This window comes from Corvus brachyrhynchos, unplaced genomic scaffold (assembly GCF_000691975.1).
Source record: "Corvus brachyrhynchos isolate BGI_N302 unplaced genomic scaffold, ASM69197v1 scaffold297, whole genome shotgun sequence".
Classification (NCBI taxonomy): Eukaryota; Metazoa; Chordata; class Aves; order Passeriformes; family Corvidae; genus Corvus; species Corvus brachyrhynchos.
In genome coordinates this window covers 595,795-609,732 of record NW_008239118.1, presented here as the reverse complement: position 1 = coordinate 609,732, position 13,938 = coordinate 595,795, and the positions used below count along the sequence as shown (strand labels likewise).

The following is a 13,938-nucleotide window of genomic DNA, read 5'->3' as shown; positions in this document are numbered from 1 at the left end:
TGAACCCAGGGCAGAGCTGGGCTGATGCACCTACACTACCAGTATGACACCATTCTTCTGTGCTTGGAGCAGATGTTTTCACAGAAGCAGTACACTTCCCTCCACACTTTTCACTTTAGTGCTTCTCCCATCAACTCAAAAATACCATCACTGAAACAGGCAAGTTAACACAGTGCATTTCCCTTTTTACTGCACTCAGAGAACAAATTGTTATCATTGCTATAGCACTCTTAGGCAAGTGGGATTCTGTTAATTGTTTAAATGAACATGCAAACAACTGGACTACCACAAGACAGCTGGCACCACAGGACAGAAGAGCAGTTTTGTAGATGGACAATTCAAAGCTCCATGCAGAAAGATACTCAGAACAAATAAGGTTCACTGAAGAGCAAAGTATAAAATTGAACACTATTAAAGAAGCTCAGCATCAGGAATGTTGTTAATATGCTGCCCAGTAGCACCTGCTATTTGAACAAAATGCAACAAGAGCTTTAAGTAGTGTAACACATACACCATGAGAGGAAGGACATGGAAGCAAAGTTGTTTCTAGTAATGCAGACTGAGGAGACTGTTAGTGCAGTAAGCTGGAGTTCACCTTCTGCAACCTCATCAAGCAGAACAGTGATCTTCTTGTCTTCTAACAAACGGTCCTTAAGGAACTTCATGAAGATTCCGTTGGCTAACCCCAACTGCTGAATTTCAAAAGCTTCTGCTCCTTGGCACCTGTGAGATCATCAGCATTGGACAAGGAAAAAACACTGAAAAACCTGCATGATTAACAGTAAATTTATGTTGGGAATGAGGGAAAGAAACCCTATAATTTGAAAACCAGGTTGTGTTCAAGGCCAATCTGCTCTTCGTGTTCCCTTGCAAGCAGCTGATGGAACTTTCTCTTACAATGACATCACAGACCAGACCTGTTCATCAAACTGCTCATATGAGGAGCTTACATTTATTACAGACAACTTTAGTAAAGCTCCTGACTTCTTCTATTCAGCAGTTTTTGCGCTTGAAAAGTGACCAAGGTTACTGACCCACAGCACAGTTCTGGAAAAGATCAGCTATACATTCTCAGTCATTTCTGCGGCACAGAAGAAGAAAAACTTCCTTACGTTGCATATCCAAAAACAATGTTGGCTGTAACCTTCAGAGCATCCAAGATGAGAATTGTGTCATCATATTCATTTCTGTAATGAATGGAAACACAAGGAAGTAAAATAATAATTTGAGAACTAATAATGGCAACAAATTCAAAATACAAAAAAAGCAAAGTTCAGAACCAGTAATTTTTTTCACTCCTACAAGTCTGAAATGAATCCTGACTGCTAAAAGACAAAAGTCAGCACCATCAACACTCTGCCTGAGGGCAGTGTAAAGACAGAGGCACCATGCATTATCCAGAGAAGGGCACGATGTAGTAACCAGCAGAGTTTGGCTGCAATCTCTGCAAAACACAATTCTGATATCCACCCATTTCAGATTATTTCAAAAATTGCATGATTTTTAAAATCCACCCCCCTCCCCAACCATGGTGTTGTTAGTACGAGGCTTACGTCAATGGATTTTCTATTTGGACAGCAGATTGTGAAGCTGAATTGGGTCATGGGCATTTCATTGGCAGAGAAGTTTAGAGGCTCCACAGATACTAAAGCACCAGCAATTTTCTGTTATGAAACATTGCTCAGAGACCAACTGCCAGAAGTGCTGACTGAAGAGCTGATTTCAAGTGCAAGTTTAATTGAGCATAGTAGTTTCTCAACATGGAAAGAACACAGTACTTTGTGTAGAAAAATCCCATCAATCAGTTGTTTTTTAACCTCTAAATAAAGACACAACATCCTCAGTACAGAAGCAAAATCCATGGCTCTGAAGAGTTCTAAAATAAGCACTTCATTTGAGCCCTTCTGCTAAGTTAACGTTCCTTTGATCACAGTGATTCTCCTTCCTCCTTGTAATGAAGAAGATAGATAATGATGCCAGGGGAAAGGCTCTCGTTTCTTCTTTAAGATGCCCAATTTCACTTTTATCTGATCAGTCTGTTTATAACTTGTAAAAAACAACAACAAAAAAGAAATAAATATCATTGAAATCAGGAGGCAGGTATGTACCCATGGGGACAAATTCTAACCACCAGGTTCACCTCTCTATCCAAGGCCACAGGCAGAAGTCTGTGGATGAATCCTACTGATGCTAAAAGCACTCAGGTGCAGGCTGTGAATTCTCAGAACCATGAACTTTGCAGTACAGGAAATTCTCAGCCTAAAGACTTCTCGTCAGCAGGAGACCCAGCTTTCTGTTAAGATCCCAAAGAGCTGAGGTCAGCTCTCACCACCTCGGAATGCAGGGGATACCTTTTGCGACACATATCCAGCAGGAACACGTTGAGTCCCGTCTGCTTCTCCTGCATCAGCCGCAGGATATTCTGCACACACAGGCAGTTTGCTGAGCGGTAGGGATTCGGGGCATCAATAGGAACCATGAAACTGTTCCCATAGTTTTCATAGCCATGGCCAGCATAGTATAACAGACCTGAGTTCAAAACACGTGTGACAGTGAGCAGTGCATCAGAGACTTCTGTCCATTTTAGCAGGTCAAAACCGTCATGCACAGCTCTGACTGTGGGCCAGGGAGTTCACTGAAGCCCCTCCAAGCCACATCAACATCAACTCCACAATACACAAACACAATAAATTAAAAGAAGCACAAAAATCACACATGCAATAGAATCAGTTAGATATTTGCTCAAATGTACCAAGTTAAATACTCTTAAAATGCTCTAAGTAGTCATGACCTCTAATAGAAACAGTTTGTTATGTATGTGTGTAACTCACAGATAGGAACAAGGAAATGTGCCAACTGTAAAACATCTTCTCCACATGTGCAGTTACAAAGCTCTGAGCAGCAGTAAGTCTGCAGTTCATAGACAGAAAAAAAAATGCTGAAGAGTTTGGTAGGACTCCAGAGCACATCCCCATTACCAAACTACCAACGGCTCATGTTCAGTTGATTGCAGCTGTATCTCCTAGTTACAGACTCATGACTCTTCTGGGTCTACTAAACAAACAAAGTCTTTGATGCTTACCTAGCCAGAAATGATTATCCTGCCATCATGTCCCTCATGTGTCACTACACAACAGTCTACAACATTTTAAGATTTAAAATCTTCAATAAAACATGCAATATTTTTGTAGAACAAAACCAACCCGATCATGGAATAAAATTTTTTCTCAACCCTGAGAAAGGGAACTGCAAGCTAGGGCTTAGATTTTCCTTATATGAATAAAAATGTCCAATATTAAAGTCATATAAATTTGCATGAAGATTAGATGACCTTAGAATCAATAATCTCTACTGCCATAAAATGCAGTTACCAGAGGCTTGTGAGATTTAATTGAATTTTCCTATTGCCTATTCCCAGTGCTGGTTTTCCTTAATGATGCGAATTCCATCTTTTTAAAAGAATTTTTATTTATCTAGTCAAAGCAGTCTATGGGTCAGATCTGCAATTAGTATTTAGTGCTCAGCTGAATAAAAGTCAACAGAAATCTGACAATTTATGCTGTCTGGAGATACAATATTCTTATGTTGTTATTCTTACTAAAATTTGCTGAGAAATTTAAGTCACCTACAGCTCTGGCACATTCAGAGAAAACCCAAAATAAGCCTCACCCTAATATACCAAGATGATCTACTGTTAATTTAGCTTGTGGAGGTGGGCACGCTAAATGTTTTCACCTTTTCATTACACATAGCTACAAGAAATGAAAATATGAGGGCTACCTGAGCCTCAAGAGAGGCAAGCTTCAAGAGAGCTAAATAAGGTATGAAGTGCAACTGCATGACCTTGTGTCAGGCCCTAAGTTAAAAGGGAAGTCTTAATGTGATTTCCAGAGTTTGGATCTGGACCTAAATCAGGGTTATATTTGAGATTATATGTATCTGAGCATGTATTCTGTAAGTAATGGGACTGACTGACTACATTCCTTTTCTGTCCTCGGCAGATGACTGTGCTATGTGCCAAGTACCTGCAACAGTTAATATGTTGAGCTCAACATCAGAAATAAATCTGCACATACCTGGGGTAAGTGGAGTAAACATGTTTGGAGGGCCTCAACAGAGACTCACACACAACAATTTTAAGTAGGCTCAAGTTCCTCAGAGACGTCAGCATTTAAGTGATATCCGCCTCTCTCCCTCCCTCAGTCCCTCTCATTTAAAAACTAAGCAGCCTAAATATTTTTAGCCTTTCAAACATATGGGTCTATGCTTTTACCCTGTGTGGAATACAATGTTAATTGCAGCCTACATTTAGAACAGCACAGACTAAGACATCAGAGGAGACAATCATCATCACTTTGTTTACTACTCCTGCCCTTAAGGACCAGCATCTGAAATGCCACTTTCCTGGCAGTAAGCCAGAATTACACAACCTAGTAGGCATCAGGTTTATATGTAGCACAGACTAAACAGCAGTAGTCACTATGCCTCTTCTATTTGAAGCTATGCCCACTAGAAAGGCAATAAATCATTACCTATTTGTGCATTGACAGCATCTTTTACAGGCTTTAAGCCATTAATAGCCACCATGAAGAAAGAACAAAATGATGATTTAAACTGAAATAGTTATTGCCAAACACCACTGAAAAACTGTTCTGTTTACCTTTTAAATCAACTAGCTGAAAAAGTACAACTGCAAAAATGTCCACAGTTATAGAGAAAAATTGAGAAGGTGTAAAAACCTTAAAGCTCACCCAAATAGATAAGCCCATCTATTTCCCAGGGAATAGAAAGAGCAAACAGCTCTCAAAAGCCTCATGTTGCTGCCAGACTGAGGCTTCATGTCAGGCAGGTTTTGGCTCAGATATAAATGCCCAAATGTCAGAGCAGCCAGTTCTGCACAGACAGAGCATCAGGTAACACACCCGTAAAAAGTCATACTAAGAAATAAGCTGACCGTGCGTTCCAAAAAGGGATCAAATAATGTTTTCTCAGATGGACTTTTACTACAGGAATTCTGCAATCTGTTAAATAGGGGACCTGGCAAAACTTTTTGCTCTCTGTCCTAAATAATTCCTGGAGTTTTTTTATACAATCTTAGAATTTAGAAAAATGAAAAAATAGTGGCAGTCAGTGGAAAATGTAAGAACTTTTCTTACACTCCAAACCAGGTCATTCTTGGCCTTTTCCATGCAAGACATGAAGGCTTTTGCTCCATGCATCAATTCCATCATGCTCTCCCTGACTTCTGTCTTGTGCTTTGTCCCCCAGAATCAAATCTAGGCAAAGTACTATCAGTACTATCAAAGAAAACAAAAGCCTGCATTGCAGTTTTAGGTGTGGTTAAAGAAAAAAGTTCAAACATTTGGTCTGCTCTAAAAGCAAAGGAACAATAACATTTTAACCAAAGGATATCAGAGGATATGCTGGTGGGTGCCTTTAACTTATTCTTCCCATTCTACATGCATCATATTTAGCCTGAAGTTTGTTTAGGAGAGGCAAATACCAGATGTTTGCTACTTGATACATACAAAACTGACCTACTTCAGAAGGGATTTTACGTGTTCTTACCATAAACTCCTTCATCTAGGAGAAGTAAAAATTCATCCACTGCATTTCGCATCTCAGACTCAGTAAGATCCAGCAAAGAAACAACTTTGAAATCCAGCTGCCTTAGCAAACTGGTCAATTCATAGACATCTACCATTGGAGCCTTGAGCTGGGGATGATTCCAGTAGCTCATGTTTCCTATTAACAGAGCCACCTTGTCTGTGGCTGCCAAAACACACAGAGAAAAAAACATGTCACATTTATATATTCCATGGATTCAACACCTTTAAATTGAAGGTTTTCCAAAGTGAAAAGAGTATCCAATCTCACTTCAGGCACAATATTTTATCTGATTTTACAAGTCATCCCACATCAACAATACAGCTCAACTCTCTTTTCAGCCTGAAGACGAAAACTTACCCACATGAGAGGGGAGCACTCACACTCCCCCTAACACTGATGAACCTGGAAGAGGCATAAATTTTTGACGGTGGCCAGCAGCCTTTCCACCTGGTTCAGTATCAACAGGACAACATGCCTGACCACTCAAGTGTACAGTGCAAATTTAAGAATGAGATTAAAAATCCTAGCAACTATTCGTCATAGCACATGTGCGATCCATCTCTTTATGAGCTTCAGCTCAGCATCAAAGCATCCACATGATGGAACAGGGAGAGCTGAGCTTGCAAGGACAGCATTTCCTCAGCAGACAGCATAGCAATCCTTTCTATCACATCATCCCAATACCACTGCCTCCCAGTGTTCAAAGGAATGGAGTCACACACTGGCCACAGGAATCTGAAGCAGTAAACTGAAACAGATGAGAAGCTGCAGATGCTTCACAGGGTCACTAAAAATACTGGTGCCCTCAGCACAGTTTACTCCTGAAAGGGCAAGCAAGCATTGTAAATGGACTACGCAAACATCGACAGCTTTCCCTCCCTGCAGCTCTCTATTTGCCCCACAGGTCTTGCACTGTGTCAGTAGAAGCAATACCTGGGTGTCAAATACATACAGCCATTCCAGCACAAAACTACTTACCCACAGGTCTGTGACTTGACTCTTCTTGTGGGTCTGCTTGAAATAGAAGAAAAGAACAGCGTGTCAGTGACTACAGAAAATGAACTGCATATTCCCCACAGCCACAGTCTAGTGGCACTGCTTTGTCTAACACTTTACTAGTTTAATGCAAGAAAAAGCCCTCTTTTTTTTTTTTTTTTTTGGCAGGGTTTGGGGGTGTTTTGTTGATATTGCTGTTGTTCTTTAGCTGATTTCCTTCACCCTTTCCAGCACACAGCCTGACAGGATGTGAATAGCTAGTTATATAGATTAAGAAAGAATAGATGCTGAATCTCACAAACTGCACATTGGCATTTTCACTGACATCTGAACAGTTCATCCTCTCCAAACGAAATGCAGACATGCAAGGTGAAGGATGCTTAGCAGAGATTACCATCTGGATGTGAAAATTCTTTTATTTTGTACTTCACAGAGGGGTGGCAGAGCCAATGCTGTGTCAAGAAGAACAGTAAGCAGTGTGCCAAAGTGGTACACCTGGATAACATCACACAGTATGACAGAAGCCCTTCAGTGATTGAAACTGAGGCTGGGCAAACATAAACGTATTTGATGTCTAACCCAGGGCACTATCTTTGGGAGTTGAGATTTTGGGAAAACTGTATTAGGGATAATGCCTTCTGGAGCAACATTATGGATCTACACTTCTACAATAAACACCTAACAGGCTTCAAATCACATCGGCTGACTCCAACATGACTGCAAGAAATATGCCATTCAACATATTATGAGTGACAGCCAGACACCTCACATCTTTTTCACCTTAATTATCTGAGAAAGCAGCAATGTGCTAAAACTGAGAGTCCCAAGAAACCACAGACAAGAAAGGTAATTCCCTTTGTATCTGTGTAAGTTCATGTGCAGCCTTGCGTGATTTTATGAACAGCACCCCTATGATTCTCTATATGCTTCCAGTTAAATCTCTTGGAACTAGAAAGCGGTGCTGCTCTTAAGGTGGTATCAGCTCCTATTCAATTCTCAGTTACAGATACATCCAAATACTGTAAAGTTTATACTGTAACCCAGCGAGGCTTCAGTGACTTGTAACTTAAAATGAAGATGCAAAATTAAAGTTTTTCAAAACTTACCACTTACCTGATTCCTGAAGATCACTTAAATCTTCTGTGAAGAAAAACACCAATAAAATCATGGTTTAAACAAGAAGCAGAAACCCCATTTTATTAATAAAAATGTAAGTGCCATGCCATTATTAAACACAGCCGAACACAGAAAACAAACTACTTTTCTAAAATACTTTTGGCTTTGCATTTCTGCAAATCAAACCTTTTGTGCTTATTCCACACAGAGAAGAGAAAATCCTATAGCAATACATTAAGCTGTGCTAGACACAGTATTGCAGTACAGTAGATGTAAAAACAAAGGGGGGAAACAGTTACTACACCTCAATCCCACAGGCATGCAAGAAGGTTGAAGGAACAAGGAACAAGGCATCAGAATCATCCCACTGAAGAACAGATGTTTGAAGGGCTGCTGAAAAAGCAACATCCTGAGCAAAAAATCTGATTTTGGTAAGCTACCTGTATTCAGTAAGATTTCAGACACAGTTTTCAAACATTCTAAGTTACCAGGGGTTTCATCTCTTTATTCTGAGAACACTGGAAAGCAGGGAAAAGAAAACTAACATCTCTGAAGCACCAGTGGTCTCTCGGAGCAGCCACACGCTGTTGTACACAATCCCCTGTGCTGTGAATATTGCAGACTCTGAGATGCTCAGTAGTCAAGGGATGGTACCAACATTAAATGTGACAATACACACACTTCTTCCTCCCCATTGCAACAATGCAAACGAGAATGGAAATCATCCTAAGAAAGTTGCTAGAAACACTTCTGCAGACATGGAGCTGACACTGGAACTAGCTCTAGCCAGCTCTCTAAGATCACCCAGGTTCCTGAACATCTCCAGATTTTCTTGCTAGGATGTTGCCTCCTGAGCCCCACCAAAGAAATCTCCAGATCTTTACATTTATTTGAATACCACAAAAGAAGAAAGTAGCCTGGTTTTTCTCCTGTGTGCTCTAGATCATGGTGTCTAGAAGAACAGAAGAGAGAAGCACGTGCAGAAAGACTGTTGCATTATCCATCATTTTAAACCCAAGCTCTTAACCCACACATGCTTTTCAGCAACACATTCAACAGCCTGTCATCCCCATCACTGATTTTGAAAACTGCTTCACAACTAGAGGTTTACTTTACCTTCTGTGCACTCCACTGCCATAGCTTTCCTTCCTTGTGTTTTAAGGAGGGGGAAAAAATGGAAGACAAGAGCTCTCAGTTATGAGAGTTAGCACACAAAGTGGAAGACAAAGGGCACTGTCAAGCTGCTCTGCAATCTGGCTCACTTTACAGCAGAGTAAATCTGCATTGACCATAACACTGTACAGTAACTATTCCTGAAACTGAGGAGTACTAAACTACTGAGGTAAGGAAATTACACAACAGTATTGCCAAATAGATCTGGAAGCTATACAAACAGATCTGCTCCTCTTCAGTTCACCGCAAATACACATGCACTGAAATGTGTTCTATTCATTCATTCCACTTGAAATGAACAATCTCACCTGTCCCGATTGCTGAAGGACTCCATGTAACAGAGTTCATGTCCCCAGCAAGGGCTAAAGTGGCTTTTAGTTGCCAAAAAGCATAAATCATCTTGCATCTGCTAACAAGCCACATACATGCTGGCAATGCAAAAAAGGGATAGCACTTCTGTGCTGGTTACCATAAAAACCCAAAGCCGTAAAATTCCATTTGCTGGAAGCAGGCACAGGTGTCTTAACAAATTGATAAACTTAAAATATAGAAGGCATGTGCTTGGCTTAATACTGAAGGCTTCAAAAATAAATTCTAATGATGTGGAAGAAATGGACAAAGGAGCTGACCTCTATGAAACAGAAAAACTCCTTACCTATAATGACTTCTACCTTCTTGCTGTCTTCGTCCTCCTGGTCATTGAATACATGACACCAATATGTTCCTTGATGTTCCACATCCACGTAAGTTACCTATGCAAGCATCATCACAATCATCCCAACAGACCTCCAAAAAATACCTGCCTCAAGTATTTAATCCTTGCATCTAAGCCCACAGGCAAGAAAGAGTAAAAAAACGAAAAGCAGCACTTCAAGTGAGCACTTTGTCAGAAGTTATCAAGGTTCTGGAGAAATTATTTTCTTCAAGGGAACTTTCTCTAGTAAGCTCAAGGTGGTTACACATTAGCTCCCAAGGCTGGCCCACTGCCGTAACTTACTGTGTAGACATTTTTGCTCCCATTTGCCAAAGGAAATCCATTTCTGAACCATTGGTAATGAGGAATTGGGTTTCCAACAGCTCCACATTCTAGTACCAAAGCATCCCCCACTGTCAGGTTTTGTGGCTGAGGCTGAATACAAATGCACAACTTGTTTTCAGGCAAACCCATTAAGCTCCCTTAAAAAAATAAAAAGCAAGTAAAAAGAAAAGGAAGTGTCAGACAACCTAAGCACAGCAACAGGGACCCAAGTGCCTCGAGGAAGCAGGAAGGCACTTTCAGAAGGGGTTTTTGCCACTTACCATGAGCCGTATCCTGAAGCTCACAAACTTCAAGGCGTGCCCACCGACTGAACATGAAAGAAGATTCACTGTTCACTCGGCAGATGTAAAAGCCAGAATCCTTTACACTCACTGGACTCAAAACCAGTTCTGGAGAATTACCATGGGGAACCTGCATCACAGGTGAACCAAAAATACTTCCATTTCAATTGGTTAATCTAAACCAGGATCAAGCATTATAATATTTATTTCCAAGTCCATAACACCATCCTCAACTCCTTCACTTACTTGAAACTTACTGGTAGGCTGAGAGACAACTGAACTTACAGCTTCCTTTCTGCCCCATTCCACATACACAGCCCCCAGGAGCAATGTGGTGCGAATATAAGGAATCACTGTTTTGTTTTAGCACACTCATAGGATCATTATCCAGCATTTCTTAAAATTTTGGTTTTATGAGTATATACAACAATCTTCTCTTATTGTAAGTTAAGTGTCTTTAAAAAAAGGGTAATCCAAAATCATTATGTGTTATTTTTACTATTTAAAAACCCTACATTCTTTACGAACTCTGACCTCTTTTTCCTGCTTGAACCACTGGTAGTGCACAAATGGGTGTCCTGTTGCCCAGCAGCACAGCTTGACAATCTGACCAGAGAGCACTGCTTGAGAGTCTGGCTGTACAATGATCTTTATACCTTTAAGACAGAATTTACACATAGGAAAGTTATGAAAAAATACAAGTCCATAATTTACATTTGCATTTAAATTGCCCTTGGAGCAAAGAACATTTCTGTCATTAAATATACTTGAAAATAGTTTGTTTGTACTATGTATATGCACAGTTCCAATTAGTTATATTACTTAAAGACATTCAAAATTGTCTTCCACTACACAAAATCCATGCTCAAATCAATCAGTACTCGATGGAGCTCATAAAAGATTTAAAGCAGATCATTCAGATATTTTAATTTTAAAGGAAATAATACATCTTATGGTATCACAGATCCCTTTTTAGAAAGATATTTCCAGTTTTAAGCATTTGCTTACTCCCAACAATTTCTTTGAGCTGTTCAGATTAAGATTAGGCCCAGCCTGAGGAAGTCAAAGCAGTCAGAGTTTAAGTCCAACAGAGTGTGTTTTCCTGCTATTCCTTATGGACTCTTATGAGCTGAATCCTTGGTTTCAGCTTTATGCTTCTAACTCCTCCAGAACACAGGGTGGGGGTTTTCTGCAAGGTAAAATTTTCCACTTCAAATCTTAACTGCCAGGAGAGCAACTATGACATGATGCAGTTATTTTCTTAACCTAAACCATTCCAGATCTTGTTACAGCATGATCCCAAAAACAGATCCACTGGTGTAGCCAAGGTCATCAGAAGAAGGGGGGGAAGTCAACGGCAGAACAGAAAGTTTAAAAAACATTATTTGAAGCATTCTTTGCTCTGGATGGTACAACTAGACCAGAACCCATGTAGGCAACAGCCCGAAACAGAGACCACATAGCATTTGGAAATCACATAACCTTGCCTGGCAGGGCAGTGGGCTCTATCAGCTATCTCCACACACAGGATTACTCTGAAAGAGTGGAACACACCAGCAGCTACTCCAAAATAGCTGCAACACTTCAAAATTCCTTGCCTTCTTTACTCCAAAATCACTTCCTTCTACACCTAGCACTGGAGATTACTACCTCAGTTCCTCATTCAACACTTCCTCTGCTGCTTTCCACAGTTAAACTGAGTGTGTTAAGTAGTTTTTGAGCATCACAATCCTCTAACAACCAATACAAACAGCAATTATACTATTTCAATTTAAAGGACAGAAAAATTAACAAGACTTGCTCTTTCCAAAACTTCCACTTTTTTTAAAAAAAGAAAATTCTCCTGATAAGTATTTTGCACTCCTCAGAAGCATTCTAAACAAGTTCTAAGAAATCTGATCCATAATTTCTTCACAGTTTCATTTCTTTTCCTGTAGTTTATTCAGCACTACACAGTCACTTCCTGTACATATTGTGGAATTTAAAAATCCCAAGATTGTCCTAACAATGGTTCTCAGCCCATGGCTTCTTCTCACACACTGTCCAAAGAACGGGACAGCCATCAGCATGGCAAGGAGCTTGCCGGTCTCATTTCCACTTCCCATTCAGAGAAGCTTTTTTCATTTCCTAGGAGTTTGAATTTCACCCCATCCTGAAGAAGAAGGACCTAAGAGACGGCTCTGGTTTTGTACTACAGCAAGTAGCACATGATCCCCATGGTCCTACTTGTGTATCATCTCCTTGTGCTGCCCCACTTCCTAGACTTTGTGAACAACCACACTGAATCATAGAATATGCTGAGCTGCAAGGGATCCACAGGGATCATCAAGTCCATGTGTTAGCAGAAAAAAATCTAGTTCTAAACTAAGTTTATCTGTCCAGTTAGCAAGCTGGACGAAATCCAGCATGTACCAGAACTGCCCTAACTGGATCCTTCCCCTACACTTGGGATAAGTTACTGACACCTCCAGACCCAAGTGCCAGCTGCACTACCTGTCTGTCCATCTCAGGTCTATAAGCATCTCCCAGAGGCACAGGCTGACACCAAACCCCAGTCAGCAGATGGAATGGCAACAGCCAGCATATCCATGCAGCCAAGTCCAAGTCTGCAACAATGCTGCATGAAGGCTTGGCTTACTTTTAACCTCAGAATCAGATGAGCCAATTACCTTGGTAATCATCTGGATCCCAACTACCAGAATTCAAGCACTAAAGATGTTTTTAGTTACTGTAGAAAATTAGTTACTTGAGTGTTTCCAGTGTAAAATCCAGAGCTGCAGTGAAAGCACAGCCCAGAACTGACCTGAATGGCTGAGACATCGGAGAGCCTCTGTGTGCTCCAGGGCCTGCAAGGACTCTGCCAGCTCCACCACAGTGCAGCCCCGATCCCCCAGCAGCTTCAGGAGACTCCAGCTGGGACTGCCTTCTGGCTCCAGCACCTGGAGGGAACACTGCTCCAAATCCAGAGGGCTATGGAATAATGCGAGAAAGACATGGCATAGACCTTCTTAATTCCTTTTTCTCAGAAAGGACCTGGGTTAACAATCACTTGTAGATAAATAAAAAGATTTTTAAAAATGGAGATGGGAAACTCCTAGCTGATTTGAACATATTTGCAGCATTTCCTTCAGGAGTTCAGAGGTTATTCAGTGGTACCTCCACAGACAGAAACTGGTATTAGTGAGTTGGATGCTGCAAGAGATGCATATACCTCACAATTTTCAGCAAATGTATTAAGAAATATTCTAATTTTCACTTTTAAAGTTTCAGCAGAAAAAGTAGTACAGCACCTTTCATTTCCATGTGCCTAGTTCAGAAGCCGTAGAGAGTGAGTCAGACTCTCAACTTCAAAGTACAGGAAGACTGATTTTAAAGTTGTTAAAACAACTGACTACTGGAGCCCAGCCTAACCCACCGTCAGTTAACTGCGTCTGAACTTCAGAGTTTCAACTTTGGTGTTGTCTTAACGCATTTTCAATCACAGCGAATTCAATCAACACAAATAAGAAAACGATGACAGCTACCTAAAGGGAATACAAGGTTACATATTCGCACAAAGAAGATTCATCAACGTTTCTTTCATTAAATTACAGTGCCACGCAAACCTGGGGCCGAGATACCTTCCGTATGTGGTGATACCTTCACTTATCAAGTGGACTTTCAGAGTTTTAGAAGATTAGAGAGAGAGATAAACCCCGGCCGCTGGCCCGCGCGGTGCCGCCG

At 40.7% G+C, this 13,938-nt stretch overlaps 1 protein-coding gene across 1 annotated transcript in view; it reads right to left on the bottom strand.

Annotated features, from left to right (window-relative positions):
• MALT1 (MALT1 paracaspase) overlaps positions 1–13,938 on the bottom strand; it is a 23,692-nt gene that overhangs the window by 4,972 nt on the left and 4,782 nt on the right. The window contains exons 3-14 of the mRNA XM_017739862.1: positions 13,019–13,222; positions 10,750–10,871; positions 10,195–10,345; positions 9,893–10,071; positions 9,551–9,647; positions 8,839–8,871; positions 7,720–7,746; positions 6,589–6,624; positions 5,569–5,772; positions 2,352–2,529; positions 1,113–1,187; positions 596–723 (exon numbers count right to left, since the gene is read on the bottom strand). Coding sequence (XP_017595351.1) covers positions 596–723; positions 1,113–1,187; positions 2,352–2,529; positions 5,569–5,772; positions 6,589–6,624; positions 7,720–7,746; positions 8,839–8,871; positions 9,551–9,647; positions 9,893–10,071; positions 10,195–10,345; positions 10,750–10,871; positions 13,019–13,222 — 1,434 coding nt within the window. The remainder of the gene's footprint in view (positions 1–595; positions 724–1,112; positions 1,188–2,351; positions 2,530–5,568; positions 5,773–6,588; positions 6,625–7,719; positions 7,747–8,838; positions 8,872–9,550; positions 9,648–9,892; positions 10,072–10,194; positions 10,346–10,749; positions 10,872–13,018; positions 13,223–13,938) is intronic.